We start from the raw sequence: 16,127 nt of genomic DNA on the forward strand, positions 1-16,127 counted from the left end.
ACCGCCTACTGGTGTTGGCCAGAAGGGCCGACGGCGCGATATGGCAGCCTCGCTTCTGTCAGTCTGCCCCAGTGGCTACAACTGTAGCTTGCCTCCACCTGTGTGTGAATGGGTGGATGACTGGGTGTGTAAAGTGCTTTGGGGTCCCTAGGGGACTGTACAAATACAGGCCATTTACCATTTGCACCTTGCTTACCAGGGTAGCTACTATTAGCTGACATTGCTTGCTAATGATGGCACAACTCCCAGGGAGATTTCTTGCTCCCACAACAGCCAAATACTACAAATCCTGCAGGTAAGAGCGAAGCATACAGTGCCCCATGAACCTTATACAATACATAGTACAAATAAAAACAAGGGAGTGTGGGTGTCTGCACCTCGATTATTGTAATTAGAACTAATGAACACTAATGAACCCAAATTACCTTTGCGTGGGTGCCTGTTTCTCAGATTGTCGTGGCTCACTGTGCTGAGCAGGTGTGCTCTCTCTGAAGGGATTAGGGCTCGCAGTATATTCGTGACACACACATATACACACACTCCAACTGTCCACTAGCATCCTACTGTGTCTGCATCTGCTCTGAAGCATTAAAGCTGGTTTTTTGTTTTTGTCTTTTTGAACTGATGCTGATAACTACAAAAACACTCAAACACTCAGAAACAACGACGCTCCATTTAGAGGAGGCTGGATGCGTTATACAAGTAACACCGCACATGACAAATTGCTCTGTATAATCTGGAGTAAAATCATGTCAGGATAATGAGGATTTATCTTCTGATGTGAAACGATAACAGTGCTACGGCTTCATAAAGTTAAATTAAGCAAGAAATAATTCAACAAATCAGGCCAGTCATGCCTGATGCTTCAGCGTATAGCTTAATACTGTTTGTATTTCTCCTCTTATAGTTCAATCTCCAGTTCTAATTTTTAAAGTTTTCTGGTGGCTCTTCCCTGTTTCTCTGGCTTTGATAGCAACATAACATAACATAACAACATAACATAACAACAACCCGGCAGACCGATCTGAGTTGCTCCCATGGCTCTCTGCACAACTGGGAAGTGAAACAAGACCCACGAGCATTTCATGTAGCTGTGGGCCTTTCTGAAGAAGACAGCACAAACTGATAACAAAACAGACTTTTTAATGTACCTACTGCTGACTCTATGATAAAGAGGCACACAAATAATGTCACTTTTCACTCATTAAAAATAAATTACGTACCTTCTTGTAGCTTCTGAGAGGATAATGTCATAGTTAGCTATAATATGTAATTTTGCTGTGGGAAACATTATTTGTGTCTGCTCTGGTACAGACACAGAAAACATCTCATTTTCAGTCTTGTCCTTATACTTGATCATTTCATTGGATTTTTGTCTGTTAAGTCTCTTAAAACTAAACTATGGACTGTTCAAGCATAAAAAAGGTATCTAATTCAAGGTATGACTCAGTGTTGTATCTATATATAGCAGACAACTTAGCAAGTCCTTAAGAAATAGCAAACAAATTGAGTAAAGACCACACACAGGACCTGAGAGATGTATTTTTCAGTTCATCCACTGTTCGCCAAGGCCAAAGCCTTCAGTAATAGTAATAAATCACACAGCAATAGTACATTCATGTAGTTGTAAAAAACATGACAATATATTAAGTAATCCAAAGTATTCAGAATACGTTACTCTCATTGAGTAGCTTAACGGAATACGTTACAAAATACATTTAGCACCATGTATTCTGTAATCTGTAGTGGAATACATTTTAAACGTAACCTTTCCAACACTGACCTCCTCAGAGCCTAGACTTCAATACTTTGTAACAGGCTGCAAGAAGAACAGAACAAAAGTCAGCAAACATCCAAACAAAAGCTTTGAATCTCAATCAAGCAGACTGGAGAACTATTCCTGAAGACTGCTTCGAGAAATTACAAGAAAGTTTGCCTAAGAGAGTCCAGAAGAATAAAGGCGATCATTCCAAATATTTTCTTTCAAGTGCATTAGAATCAAGAATTTTGCAGAATACTGTATAACCAAACAACTCAACAGATTTTCAAGTTCTAAACGTTAAAAGAGAGAAATCTATTAAATAAGATGAATAATATTGACAAAAAGATATGAGGAAAACAATGCAATATTACAGATTAAATGAATTTAACTCCATTGGTTTAAGTGTAAAATTACAGCTAGATGTTTACCTCGATGACAATCTGGCTTTAATTTGAAGAACAAGGATCTAAGTGAGGATAATGTTCACAAACACATGCTGGGGCAAATTAATCATGACAGGAACAAATTAAATTTCTGAGGACTCCAAAAAGAGAAAAAAAAAGAAAGAGATACAATTGTGGATGTTCATCAGGTTTGAGCTGTACCGACCAACACACTGTGAACACATGAAGGAAACCATCTCCAGACTCCTAACAGAGTGACGAATAGTCTGAGGGATCACAAAAAAACATGGACTACAGCAAAACAGCTAAGCTCCTCTCTCCTAATGGCTAATGTGAATATTTAGTGAATTTAACAATCATGCTGTGTATGTGTGGGGTGGTGCAAGGAGCTGCCCTTCACATGAACAAGCCTGCAGGCTGTTGGAGCAATGTTTTGTGTGTATGCTGCACTCAGCTCTCTGACTGACAGTAAACTCGTGGCACTCAAGTAGAAAGAAAAGAAAGGGTTAGTGCCTTGGGTATTCATTATGATTTTCCTATTGAGCCTTCTCCCCCTTTATTTACCATAAAGTCTCACTGAGATAAAAATATATATATATATATTTTTTTTTTCAAGAGAGACCTGACCAAGGTATCACTCATATAAACTTGCATTTTAAAAGAAGACATATACGGCATGATGAAAATATATCCACAGCAAAAATTAACACAGAGACCACTAAAGAGAAAAAACATCCACTAGCTCCCTTCACCAAATTCTGTGAGCCCCTTAAATTCCTCACTGGATGTGCAGACCTGTGAAACACTAAACAAACGAGAAAAACCTTTAGCAGCAACAACTTGGAGTGATACTTTCTTTATAACTTCATCAGCTTTGCACATCGTTTGGGAGAGATTTTGGTGCACTCTTCTTTACAGCATAACTTTGGTTCACTGATGTTTGGGGTTATTTGTTTATGAGCAGCTCTCTGAAGGTTTCAACCACAGTATTTCAATCAATGTAAGATCTTTGGCCAGGCAATTGAAACACCTTTAATCTTTTCTTTTTAAGCCCTTTTGTTGTAGATTTGCTGTAGATTGTGTTGTTGCGTACAATAAATAAAACATACATGGTCAACTTAATGACAGCAATGTACCCAGGCAGGTGCTGTGGTTGCAAAAAAAAAAGCCCAAATCATCATCCCTCCACCGCCATGCTTGATAGTTGATATGAGGTGTTTGTATCGATATGCTGTGATTGGTTTACAGCAAACGTGTACGCATTATGATCAAACATCACTTTGGTCTCATATTCTTAAACGACATTGTTCGAGAAGTCTTGTGGTTTGTTCAGATGCATCTTTGCAAGTCTAACCCATGATGTCATTTTCTTTTCAGAGAGAAGAGCCTTTCCCCTGGGAACCTTTTTTAAAAAGCCATACTCGTCTTTTTGTCTTTTTACTGTCATGAACTGTAACATTGAACATTTTTATGCTAACTCAGGCCTGTATAGCCTGTGAATCTTATCCTAATCTAGTGCTCAGAACATTAAATTCTGTATCGTTCATGGACAATCGACAAGATTTCTGTTGGAAGAATCTTTGACATTTTGACATTTGACAGTCCAAACCTTTGTTCTTCTTCAACAGATCGTCTTGTGAACTTTGCATAGATACAACACCCACTTCCCCTTGAGATTCATTTCACAGATAAATGGTACAATGGGGCCTAGATGTCAGGACATCTCCTGTACCAGAGATGTCCTGACATTTTCCTTTAGAATTTACTGGTATCATTTGGAGTTAATTCGTCTATTACTGATAACACAGGAACATTACTTCCAAACCAAATTTTTCTGCTGCATTTAGAGCTCCCACTTGTTACTGTAATCTAATCATCAATTGATTCTAGAGGCTGATAAACCTCAAAAGAACAGGCTGACCGCTTTCCTAACAGTACGTGTCAGGGTGACATCAGGGTGATGTAGCCCCAAAATTTAGCTCGAAAACCTGATGCAGCAAATAGAAGCTGATGGCTGAGACCAGTAACAACCAGCTGGCTAAAAGTGAATGTGACAGACGAGACAGGGGACCCCTGAAAGTTAGGGTTATCCATGGTTGGTTTGGGCATTTGTTGTTAGTATCCAAGGTTTCATATCCCCAACCGAGAGCTATTTAAATGCAGGCATAATGACGGTGAGCGGCTGTTTGGACAGAAGCTAAGCTCTGTGTCTCTTTCTCTCTAGGGACTCCTCTTCCTTCCGCTGCTAATGAAGCCATTTGCACACCTACACAGACACACACCTGTATGAGTGCGAGTGCATGCTGAGGTCACACCGGTAGCCCCGCACATCCATCCACACACACACACACACACACATCAGGTGTAAGTGGATCAGACCTGCCAGATGGCTGTGGAACCATTCCTCTGCCTGATGTGAAAGACACTCGCTTTTTTAAATGGCCATCTCCTGCTTTTAACTCTACCCTGTGTTAATCAAAGGAAAATCATGCACCTACAAGGCACGGTGGGGAGTGGCACCAAATGGGGCAAGAAATGGCTGGAAAATCACAGTGGGAACTGAGTTTGGGTGACAGACAGGCTGCCACTTCAAAGGGAGAGATAAAGGTTTTGTAATCTGCACCCCTATGCTCTTCAACTTTGTCCCCTCCCTTCATTTGGTGTTACATTGGTCATCCTCAGCTCTCCTATCATCATCACCGTCGCCTTCATCTGATCCCCGGTCTGAGCATGAGCAAGTATCGGAGATTTTATGGCGTAACTTTGAAGACGGCTTTGAAAACTAATGTAATCAAATGCAATTTTTTTACCAGACACAAATGATATCTTTGTGCTTTTCTGCTTTGTTTACATGAAAAGAAACAATTTAGAAGTAGACAGGAGCTGATGTTCAGAGATACAGCCGACTGCCAGTACGTGGGAGGAAAGTCAATGAATAATGAAACGACCTCCTAAGTCTCAGTAACATATAATAAAGCTATTTATCATGTCTCGTACCCGCCGGCTGGTCACGAAGGCAGCATGTCATTAAAAATGAGCAGATGTCCCTACCTCAGGAGGAGCTTACGTTTGCAAGGCAGAGATAATCCAGCTAGGCATCCTGTGGAATTCTGTTTTTATGTGTGAGAGCACATGCTTACACATACATCTGAGTGCTAGACCAACCCAAATGTAACACAGGGTGCCAAATATAAGGCCTGGGGGGGCAGAATTAGGACAACCAAAGAGTCCAGTCCGGCCCACTTGATGCTTTGAAAAATGTGAAAGAAGGCATCAATTTTTGGACCTTTAACTGTGTTTTACAACCTTTCTTAATGTTTTAGACATTGCCCACAGTCAATCACACCAATTTTACTAATTGATAAATAAGCAATTAAACAGAAATCTTTGCATTGTTGCACTTACTGTAGAAATATCTAGAAATATACATAGAAATAAAAAAAGAAATGAAAAAAGAAAAAAGAAACAACCTTTCCTCCAAAAAAACGAGGACATTTTTCATGAATTACCAAAAACTTTCTATTTTTGGGAGTCTGGGCAACGAGCTAACAGAATGATTTCTTTAATTTTACACATTTATTTCTTACAATTTAAGCCAGATATTAATTATGCTGACAGACTTCTTCCAGCAGCATTACTTTATCATGTAGAAAAAACTGAGACCTACTGCTGAAACTATACGTCTTTTTCTTTTATCCAGACAGCTCTCATTAAATGTGTAGTTAAAATTTGTTACACTAACAAAAGGGGAGTTTCACTGGTCTGGCCAACTTGAGCTCAAAGTGGGCTATATGTGACCCACATTGTTAATAACTTAGCTCTAACATCTCCATTTCTCCAAGCTCCTTGCAGATGTTTGGCCGTCACTCTTGGAGTAAAAGTCCCTCTGACTGCTCTGACTCCTGGTGAAGAGCTTCCCTCCACCTGAGGGTTAGGGTAATTTGACAGCAAGCCTAGCCACTGTATCATCCATATATCCATCCCTCCATTCTCTTCCACTTATCCTTGTCATTGCCTCATGGGGGGGGGGGGGGGCTATCCCAGGTACAATAGGGCGAGAGACATTGCCCATATCATCCTTGCTTGTGAATGAGATGATACACAGACCACTTTGCGTAGCATAAATGAAACAACATTCTTTCAGAACCTGAATAGAAATGAGGTGCAACTGACAAGCAGGCGAGTTTGATCTTACCCTGATGTTATCGAAGGATGCTTTGTTGGTGACGTCGTACAGAAGCAGCAGAGCTGAGGAGAGAAAATAAAAACGTCACATTTGAAATTGGATCGAACTTCATGTCACAAAATTACAAGTGATCAGATTATTTAGCGTGTTTGGTGGCAACAAACAGTTCACGACATCCAGAAAGTATTTTCTTACACCTCTTTCCCACCACTGTGGCGCCAATTCATTGACACTTTCATGATCTAACTCACACTTTGAGAACTCAGCATGATGCAGGCCTTGTTTTTCATGGACATAAATGCAGTTTCTAGATTAAGTGCTGCCACAGTGCGGGTGAAAAAGAGGTGATCGGGACAGTTTACTGGCAGTGGTGCCAATTTTTGTCTGCTTTCACAAAGTTATTGATTCACCACAATAATCAATACAGACACTGTAATCACCATTAGTGCTGCTTGGAGAGATCACTGAGCATTTTCATATTAACTGTGGCTCACAGTGATGAGGTATTTCATGATCAACAAGAGCACTCAGTGTTAGGGTGCCTGGGTCGTCAGCCCCGTGTTGTGTTTTTGGTTCTTTGATTTTGTTTATTTCATTATATTCTAGCTTTGTCTTATGGGTTATAGGATTATTCTTAGTTTAGGTTCTCTGTGTGGGTTTTGTTTGAGTTTTAGTGTTCTGGTTTTCTGTCTGTGATCCATAGTTGCTGTCTCCCCTGTCTGCTGTATCCCTGTGTCAAGTCTGCGTCTCTGTGTTATGTTTCCTGTTTTACTTTGAAAGTCTGTGTCTCATGTTATTGTATCAGTTTTTGCTTCCTTTGTCTCTTTAGCACTGATTTGTCCCAGCTGTGTTTCCCTCCTGTTTCCCATTCCCCGATTGCTCCCTCTGTGTATTTAAGTTTCTCTGTGTCACTGTCGCGATCTACCCTCATTCATGCTGTGTGTTCTGTCTGCCTGACTGCCCAAGTTTATTCTTTGTATTTCGGAAGGTTGTTATTTTGAGTTTAGCATTAAAGCTGTTTTTGGAGTTCACGTTTTATCTGTACTTTGGATCTTCCATTTTACCATTTCTGCCTGCACACAGCCTAAACATGACACTCAGAACTCCCTCTGAAGGGCAAGGGTTACACTACAATTCAGAGGTTTTTATGAAGTTTTTATAAAACATGCTGACTTATACTTTTTTATAGATCATTTATGCTGATGTCAGAAAATTGTGTATTTTATCATCGTTGCCTATGTGATTGGAGCAGAATCGGCTTCTATGAGACATTAAATCTTGAAAACTTATATAGTCATGCATCTATTTGATGGCAATGATGACGAGGTTTCACCGACACGCAGCTGTTTTTTTTTTTTTTAATATATCCTCTTCTAAATGTCAAGGCAGACTACAGATTACAGATGGCTGTACAGAAAATGAGCATTGCTTTAGCCATGCATACTTTCCAGAACTTTGCAAAGTCTAATTAGATTTTACTCACAAAAGGTCAACGTAGATGCATGTGGGAAATTTTGCACCATAATTACATAGGAGAATACACCATAAATATTATACATCTCATATCCCCCAACAAATTGAACCTAACTGTATTACAAGACACGTGAACTTGTGGTGTTCAGTGAAGTATTTTTCCATCTAACTAAAAAGTGATTTTTCTGGTATTTTAATGCTCCATAAAACACTCTGGATTTCGCTGGATGAAAAACGTAAAATAAAATGCCCCCCACTGTTACGTGAGCAAAGTGCTGATCTCTTTCATTTACCACGGTATTAGCATTATATCTGACAACATAATTGCGCGCGTGAATTCTAATTACCTCCAACTGCATTGTTCGGCTGTGGAGCATAATATCACCTCAGGTGTTACTGGAGGGTGTGCATTATAAAGCTCGAGACAGAAAGAAAAACTCATTACACCTGCGAGGGCAATTCTAACTCATTTTCACAGCTTGAACAACCTTCTCTTTTAAGAATTAGTGTAAGCTATTTACCTCCCCAGCACCTCCTCTCCTCCTACTGCATGTAATCCCTCCAGCCATCTTCTCCACTACTTACATCTCACTCCATCCTCATTCTGCCACTTTATTCCATGCACACCTTAAAGTATGTCTCCTGTTTACTCTCCTTACTCATCCCCCGATCCCGGCACGCCAGAGTCAAGGCTGCATTTTTGCCTATTTTGGATTAAATCCTTTGTTTGTTCATTTCAGCCAGACAAGTGCGTGAAGGGTGTTTAATGAGTTGTAATCACCGTCAGCTCCAGCCAAACTGAAAAAGCACAGTGAGGGGGAGAGGGAAGCATGAAGAAAAAAGATAGGAAGGACAGAGCGAGAGAGCGAGAGATGATCTGCCACCACAAGTTAATTTCCTCTCCCGTTGCTCCTGTTGTTTATAAGATACTAGAAGAAGACGAGAGTAAACCACAAGGAGTTGCTTTCCTTCACCCTCCCTAATCCAATTACATCTTGCCAAAAGCAAGACAGATGAAGTTGGAGAACTTTCTCACAGAAGCTGAGAAGCAGAGTTTAGTTATCACAGGTTGCAAAATAATAGGCAGAAGAATGAACTCTGCAAAAAAAAAAAAGAGAAATACTGCTGGTTTTAGGTGTTGGTGTATGATTATGGCATATTAATGTGTGCAAAACGTTTGAAAGTGTGCCTCAGTCTCTATGTGGGTACTCAGATTTATCTGCAATCACAGAGTGAATCACAGATTCAAATGCTCAAGTGTACTGAGGTTTGCACAGGGTCAAAAACGCAAGTACAATTTGCACATGTGTGACAGAATATGCAAATATAATCAGTCAGAAAAATGATTGTGAATAGCCTCAGTGCCCTCAGGCAGCCCTTCCGTCGGCTGTCTTTGGGTCTGACAATGCATGAGCAGTGGATTACACCAGCGGTCCCCAACCTTTTTTTTTTTTCACGGACCGGCCTTTAAGGTGTCGCGGATAAATACAACAAAATAAAACTAGTACCGCTACTGAAAAATAGAAGAGTTATTCATAACACAGGTGGAAAGACCCAGGAAAACCGAGTAAATGATAAAAACGATAACAAAATAACGCTGAAAACCGATAAAAACCCTGAAAACCACACATTTCACACCTGAGCCTCAACTCTCGCGGCCCGGTACCAAACGACTCACGGACCGGTACCGGTCCGAGGCCCGGGAGTTGGGGACCGCTGGATTACACTATTCACTATAGCTGCAAGTCAGGATTGCTAACGTACAACTACTGGTACAAGTAAGAAGATGTTGTGGGGTGGTATAGATTAGGGTAAAGCGTTGCCTGTTTCTCTTTGAGAAAATAATCAGTTTTAAAGTTAGTGTGTAAAATATTGGCCACTACATGACAATAGATTACAGTCAACTGAGTTCTGCTTTCTTACCCCTCCCAGTTCAAGAGCATATGTTGGCTGCTGTAAGACAAAATATTTAAGTCAGTCAAGGAAGATCAAAACCATCAAATGTACCCATAATTGCTGTTGTGTTTCTGCTACTGTCTGGACAGCAGTTTTTCCCTATGTGTCGAAGTCCACTGTTGACTGTTTACCTCAGTTGTCAATGCTGTGTGAGAAGTGTCCACATCTCTTTGCTCTGAAAGAAGACGTAAAATTGCTCTCCCCCTGTTTAAATGTGTAGCATACATTTATTTTCTATCTCCATTTCAACTACTTTTTCTTGTAATGGTGTAAATGTGCATGTTTTTCATGGTTTAGAAAAGTACATTAGCGACTGTCATTTATAACCTCTCACCGGTCTATGTGTGTGTCCAGTAGTTAAAGTACATGAAACGTCTTTTGAGCTCTCTGATGTGTGGCACTAAAATGTGAGAAAAAAAGCCCTCATGTTCAGACTTTGTACTGAAAGCAGAAAAAGGCATTTTGTCACAAATGAGGGAGTTTGAGACTTCCCCTTAATTGCTGTGACATTTGTTTGGGCAGAAAGCTGAAGGTAAAAGTGTGTTTTATATGCAGGCAACACACCGTGGCATCACTCATTCCACAGCTCAGTGAAAACAAGGATCCTCACTCATATCATATCAGTTTCAGACAGCCAATCCACCAAGACACCTTTCATCTTTGGATATGACCCCAGCACAAACTACTATCAGTATTATACACAACATGAATGACTTTGTGAGCCACTACCACCTTGACAATCCAAGTGCGTGCATGAAAGTTTGAGCATGAAGAGATGGATAGTGAAGTGATCCATAAAGAGTACTGCCATCCATCATCTCTCAGATGATCATCTGTGCCTGCTCTCCTTCCTTTGAATATACAGATGTATGCATATAAATGCAAATAGGAGCAGGTCAGAAATAGGGGTGGGTTTTTATAATCGATTCATCGATTAAAATCGATTCTGGCTTGGATAACGTAAAATCGATTCATTAAAATCCTAAATCGATTTTTTAATATAAATTTATTTTGTCCGAAATGCCAGAATCTCTGGTGACATCTCACAAAATTTCAAGAACCACCAAACAGTAAATGAGAGCAGGTACAGGGATTCTGCACATAGACTTAAACACACAGCGGATCAGAATCAGTTAGATGTCGCCTTTCTCACAGTCGGGGCTGAAAGCCGACAGCTCGCTGATCCGGGTCCGCGCTTTGTGTTCACGCCCTTTATGCGCTGATTCTAAAGCTGTTAGTTTGATCTCTCTCCAAACAATATTGACCGAACCAGCAGCAAAAGAAGATCCAAACGCTTCACATAAACATCGTCATGAATTCTTTTACTGTTTTGCTTCCATTGCGATGCGCAGCTCTCTCTCTCTCCCTCTCTCCCCCCCCCCTCTCTCGAACAGTTTCGCTTTCTTCATTATTCGCTTGCTTGTTATGCACAAGTCTACTGTTGCTTACAGCGCTGTTGGCCGCTGTTTTTTTCCCTTTTACATGCTTCCGAAAAGAAAACCTCATTTCTGCTGTTCAATACTGAACAAATTGAAACTTTTTAAAATTATTCAAAATGCAAAATGCTTAGCCGTGTCTCTAATAAAACCGCTGTAACGTCAGAGGTAATGTTCATTAATTAATGGTTTTCTTTCGTTTTCGATGTACTGCAGAATATTTTTATAAAATCCCAGGCCCGGAAAATCACCTACATGTTTTTCTGTGTTTTATCTTCAGCTACTTTGACACAAAGGCATCTGCTGTGATGCTCACAGCTTGGATAAAGTCTTGCGAGTGTCAGCTTCCTTTTTATAGATACAAAAATATGTAAATGTTCTGATCTGAATTATATTTCTGACTGTCAAAATTTCCCAGATTTAAATCGAATCGAATCGAATTAAATCGAATCGTGGATCGAATCGATTCGGGACCTTGTGAATCGGAATTGAATCGATTCTAGAAATCAGTGACGATACCCAGCCCTAGTCAGAAATGTGCTGTTGAGCATCGTGACTGCTGAATGTTAAATTTGCAAAATACACCTTAATATCTTACTTTACCTGAAACTGTAACATTTTATAATCATGATTATTTAATTAAACTTTGGTCTTTTTTTACAGTTAAACAATGAGATTATAATAAAGGATAATTAACATGTGCATGTGACATTTTTTTTAGCTAAGCTATAATACATATCATATTATTATGATATTGTCTTTTTTCGTGTGTTTTTCCCACTAACATCTTCGGTATGATCAGACGTAACCAAACTTGCCCATTCTTGGCCCTTGAAAGCGTATGATATCATCATGCTGTCAAGCAACTACATACGAATGTGCTAAAATGACCCTTTTATGCACCTATAGTAACCACCACAGTAATTTAGCCAATTTTAAACATACCGTATTTTCCGCATTATAAGGCGCACTTAAAATCCTTTAATTTTCTCAAATATTGACAGTGCGCTTTATAATCCGGTGCACCTTATGTATGAATTCTGGTTGTGCTTACTGACTTCGAACCGATTTTATGTAGTACACGGCGCTCAAAAATCTGTCAAATGCTTTAGTACGACTTTGGTAAGCTACAAAGCCGCACCGTTTGATGGATTGTCGGAGCATTACGGCTACCATAGTCAGGAGCCTCGCGGAGTAATCTGGGTCCAAAACTCCGTCTGCTTCAGGTCCCAAAGTCAAACGAACAGTGCGGGATCACTGACAGTTAAAAACTGTCTAAACTCTTTCATCTTTAATAAAATGATCAGCGCTGATGCTTTACCAGTTATAACAATTAGGTTTAACATCCAGGCATCCATGAAAACAGAATTTATTAAATTTAACGGAAGTTAGCAGGAAGTTAGCTCGCTAGTTTCCACTTAAACATGACATAGCATGTTCTGACTGAGAGATTTGTGGAAAAATTCAAATGTACAGCTCTGCTATCACTTCCGACATAAATGAAGACAGAAAACTAAACAGCAGTGACGTTTGTAGGGTTACTGACGTTGGGCTAGCTGGTATATAATGATGTGCTACGTGATCGCTAACATAAACATAGTGAAACTGGAGGATGAACGATAACTTTTTCCACTCAATAAAAGTTAACGTGAGGGTTCCTGATGGTTAGGGACAAATGCAATCGCATGGCAGGATGCGGCAAACGGACCAAACTTCAGTCAGGAGAACAACTGAGATAATTCATCCACAATACGAGGTTAGTCATTAATATACTGCAACAACACGGGAATAGAGCAGCTGGGAGAGAATACAGCATTAATGAATCAATGGTACAGAAGTGGAGGAAGCAAGAAGAATGAGTTGATTAAAGTTTGACTTATCTGACTGTTCTGTTTCGCTTAATGCACCTTATAATCCGGTGCACCTTATGGTCTAAAATATACGGTAGTCATTTTTGAGCACTTCATACTGTGATGTTTGCAGCATGTTTGTGAGGTATTGAGCAAAACATAACGCAAGTAAATATTCAACCATAATGAAAGTTAAATTATGAATAACTAACGAGCTATTCCCTTATTCACGAGGGTTCACACGAGCAGGTTATTCCATGTTTTGATTCGTTAGATTTGTGCACCAGATGCCCTTCCTGAAGAAACCCCAAAGACTGAAATGGACATATTTAACTGATTATTTCAGTTCCTGTCCATACTTCTGAGAACAGGATAACACAGCACCACAACAAATGACATTAAATTGGCTTCACTATGTGCTTTACTGCCTTTTTACTGTTATGGTTTATATTTGCAATGAAAAAAACACATAGTACACCAAATTATCTGCTGTGCCTATACGCTCGGTTATCCAGTAAAAGGCCCATTAATGTGAAATTATTCTGAAAGGTCAAAAACACTAGACTGATGTGGAAGGAGGTGGTAAAGAGCTCTACACCTGTATATTAAATTAAAGGTAACTGATTAATCATCAGACTGTCTGTTTTCAAAAACACTAGGAATTCATACACAGCTTCTTTTTTTTATAGTAGACTTCTAAAACGCATAACAGACAGCTGGTGTTTAGAGTACAGTTGAATCAATAATATCTACAAACAGCATTAAAATGCTGATCCATATGTTTATGTACCCAGTGAAAAAGCGCTCACTTTCCATGCTGTATTAAAATACTTATATTGTTTATTGTTGGTTTTAATTCATTTATTTAAACAGTTAAGTTTAACATGTCTGATCAGGAAAAAAAACCCCTGTGAATGATTTACTTCAAGCGGCCCACGCTCAGTGTTCTGTGGTGAGGATGTTCTCAGCAGGTATCACGAATGGCGGCAACCAGTCAGCTGACAGTTAATGAAAACATCAGAGCACTTGTGCAGATCAGCGCTATCTCGACACATCGACCAGACATGTGAAGAGTAACCCCCTACATTCTTCCCTAAAATATTGTGCATTTGGTGACACAGAAACAGTATTATTTCAAAACTCTACTCATAGCTCAGGGCACTTTTCTCTGTCATTACCACAGTTAGAAATGTATTCTGGGATACCTGATTGCCCGGACACTGTCGACACTGTGTCAGTCTACTATCTGGGATTGATCTGTCTTGGCTTGCTGTTTGCAGTAAAAAACTGTCTGGGCAGTGACAGTTTTACAGTTACTTTTGCTGTTGTTAAATATTGTTAAGCTATTGCTTAGCTTTTTGCAGGGAAAAAACTGCCTTGGCTTTTAAGTTGTGCTGTGTCACTGAATAGTATGCTGTGTCAGTTCAATTGTGTTTATATAGTGCCAAATCACAACAACAGTTTTCTCAAGGTGGTGTATAGTTTATGGTCAAGACTCTATAATAATAGAGACGAAACCCCAACAATAAAAACATTCCCTGTGACCAAGCCCTTAGCAACAGAGGGAATGATAAACTCCCCTTTAACAGGAAGAAACCTTTCTAGAACCAGGCTCAGAGAGGGGTGGCCATCTGCATCAATACTATTGAACTATGACGTTGTTTTGTCCAAAATATCGTTATCGCAAAATCGCAAGATTTTTTGAGGCTATATCGCCCACTTCTACTAATAAATATCCCTACATTTAATGTATATGAGTACCTGAACAATACTCAAAAAAATCAAAAAGTGTGGAATGTAGTTCTGGTCGCCATCTTAGAAGACTACATACTGAAGCATGTTTATTTTTATATTTAGTGTACAAATCTGTGGATCTGGTAAACATACAGTATATACAGGCATGAGAATTACAACTCAAATCAGGCCTTAAAAGAAAAGTTTCAAAGGTGACTTTACAAATTGCACTAATTTATGTGCCATAACATTTTCATGAGCTTACAAAGTAGAGTCACAATCCATCGGAACCTCTACACCATGCAAAGGACCCCTGCTAATAAAAAGCCTTTGTCTATATGACATTTCTCACCGATGAGAAATATTTTCATTTCATCCCTTCAGGCAAGTTTTTGTCCTGCCATTGATGTTACTGTATGTCAAAATGAAAGGGAGAATGTGACATTGCTACACAGTCCCCTCCTTCCATGACTTTCACTATTCCTCCGACAGCTATAGCACCACTTACCATCTCTACCTCTTTGCCTGCCTAAGCACAGAATAGTCCTCATTCTATGGCATCCATTATAAAAAGAAGTGGCTCTATCACCATGAAGAGCGATTAATGATTCCTCTCTAGGAAGCACCCACAAATAGCTGACACCTGTCTTTTTAGGAGACTGTAAAAATATAAGCAGGTAGAGTAAGAAGTAATGACACTAGCTCAATAATGAATTCAGTGGAGAGTACAAGCAGATTTTGAGCTTCATCATAACTCTCTACAAACCCCCCCAAAAAAGCCAAAAAAATAAATTTTATGGTGACCTTGCATATAAATTATAATATTTAAAATACACAAGTAGATATAAGATATGTGCTTATGAGAAAGAAATATATAGATTTTGATGATGAATTGCACAGCTTGCTGCTTTCCCAGAACAGAGCAATGTCATTAATGTTTTGCTTCCAATCACCCTTTCCTGCTTTTTCATGCACACCCTTTTCATCCCCTTTCTTTGTTCCTGCCCATCTTTCTCACTCCATCTTTTCTTTTCTACCTTTCTCCTCATTGCCACAGATGTTGTCTTGATCAGCGTTCTCCCTGCTGCTGTCCCTCCTTCCGATCTTAGTTGGGTTATGTGTCGCCCCCACAAGCTGCTGCAGCAGACTGAGGTCTATGGTTGCTCATTAGTGACAAGAATAGTGGCCCAGTAAGATGGAATAGAAGGAATAAAAAATGAATGCGGGCAAGACCGGATGAGGCCGAGCAGAGCAGCAACATTATTGGGTAATGAGACTGATTTAATCTGAAATAGATGTAGCCTCTATAGGTTCTACAACTGTTCT

At 39.6% G+C, this 16,127-nt stretch overlaps 1 protein-coding gene across 3 annotated transcripts in view; it reads right to left on the reverse strand.

Annotated features, from left to right (window-relative positions):
- The window catches only part of rab26 (RAB26, member RAS oncogene family), a 108,916-nt gene that overhangs the window by 30,382 nt on the left and 62,407 nt on the right, over positions 1-16,127 (reverse strand). For all 3 annotated transcript variants that reach the window (XR_013911033.1, XM_026177314.2, XM_080305621.1), the window contains exon 5: positions 6,362-6,414. Coding sequence is in view for 2 of the 3 variants with exons in the window: in XM_026177314.2 (XP_026033099.1) it covers positions 6,362-6,414 (53 nt within the window). In the remaining variant the exon portion in view is untranslated. The remainder of the gene's footprint in view (positions 1-6,361; positions 6,415-16,127) is intronic.

This window comes from Astatotilapia calliptera, chromosome 8, assembly GCF_964374335.1.
Source record: "Astatotilapia calliptera chromosome 8, fAstCal68.1, whole genome shotgun sequence".
Classification (NCBI taxonomy): domain Eukaryota; kingdom Metazoa; phylum Chordata; class Actinopteri; order Cichliformes; family Cichlidae; genus Astatotilapia; species Astatotilapia calliptera.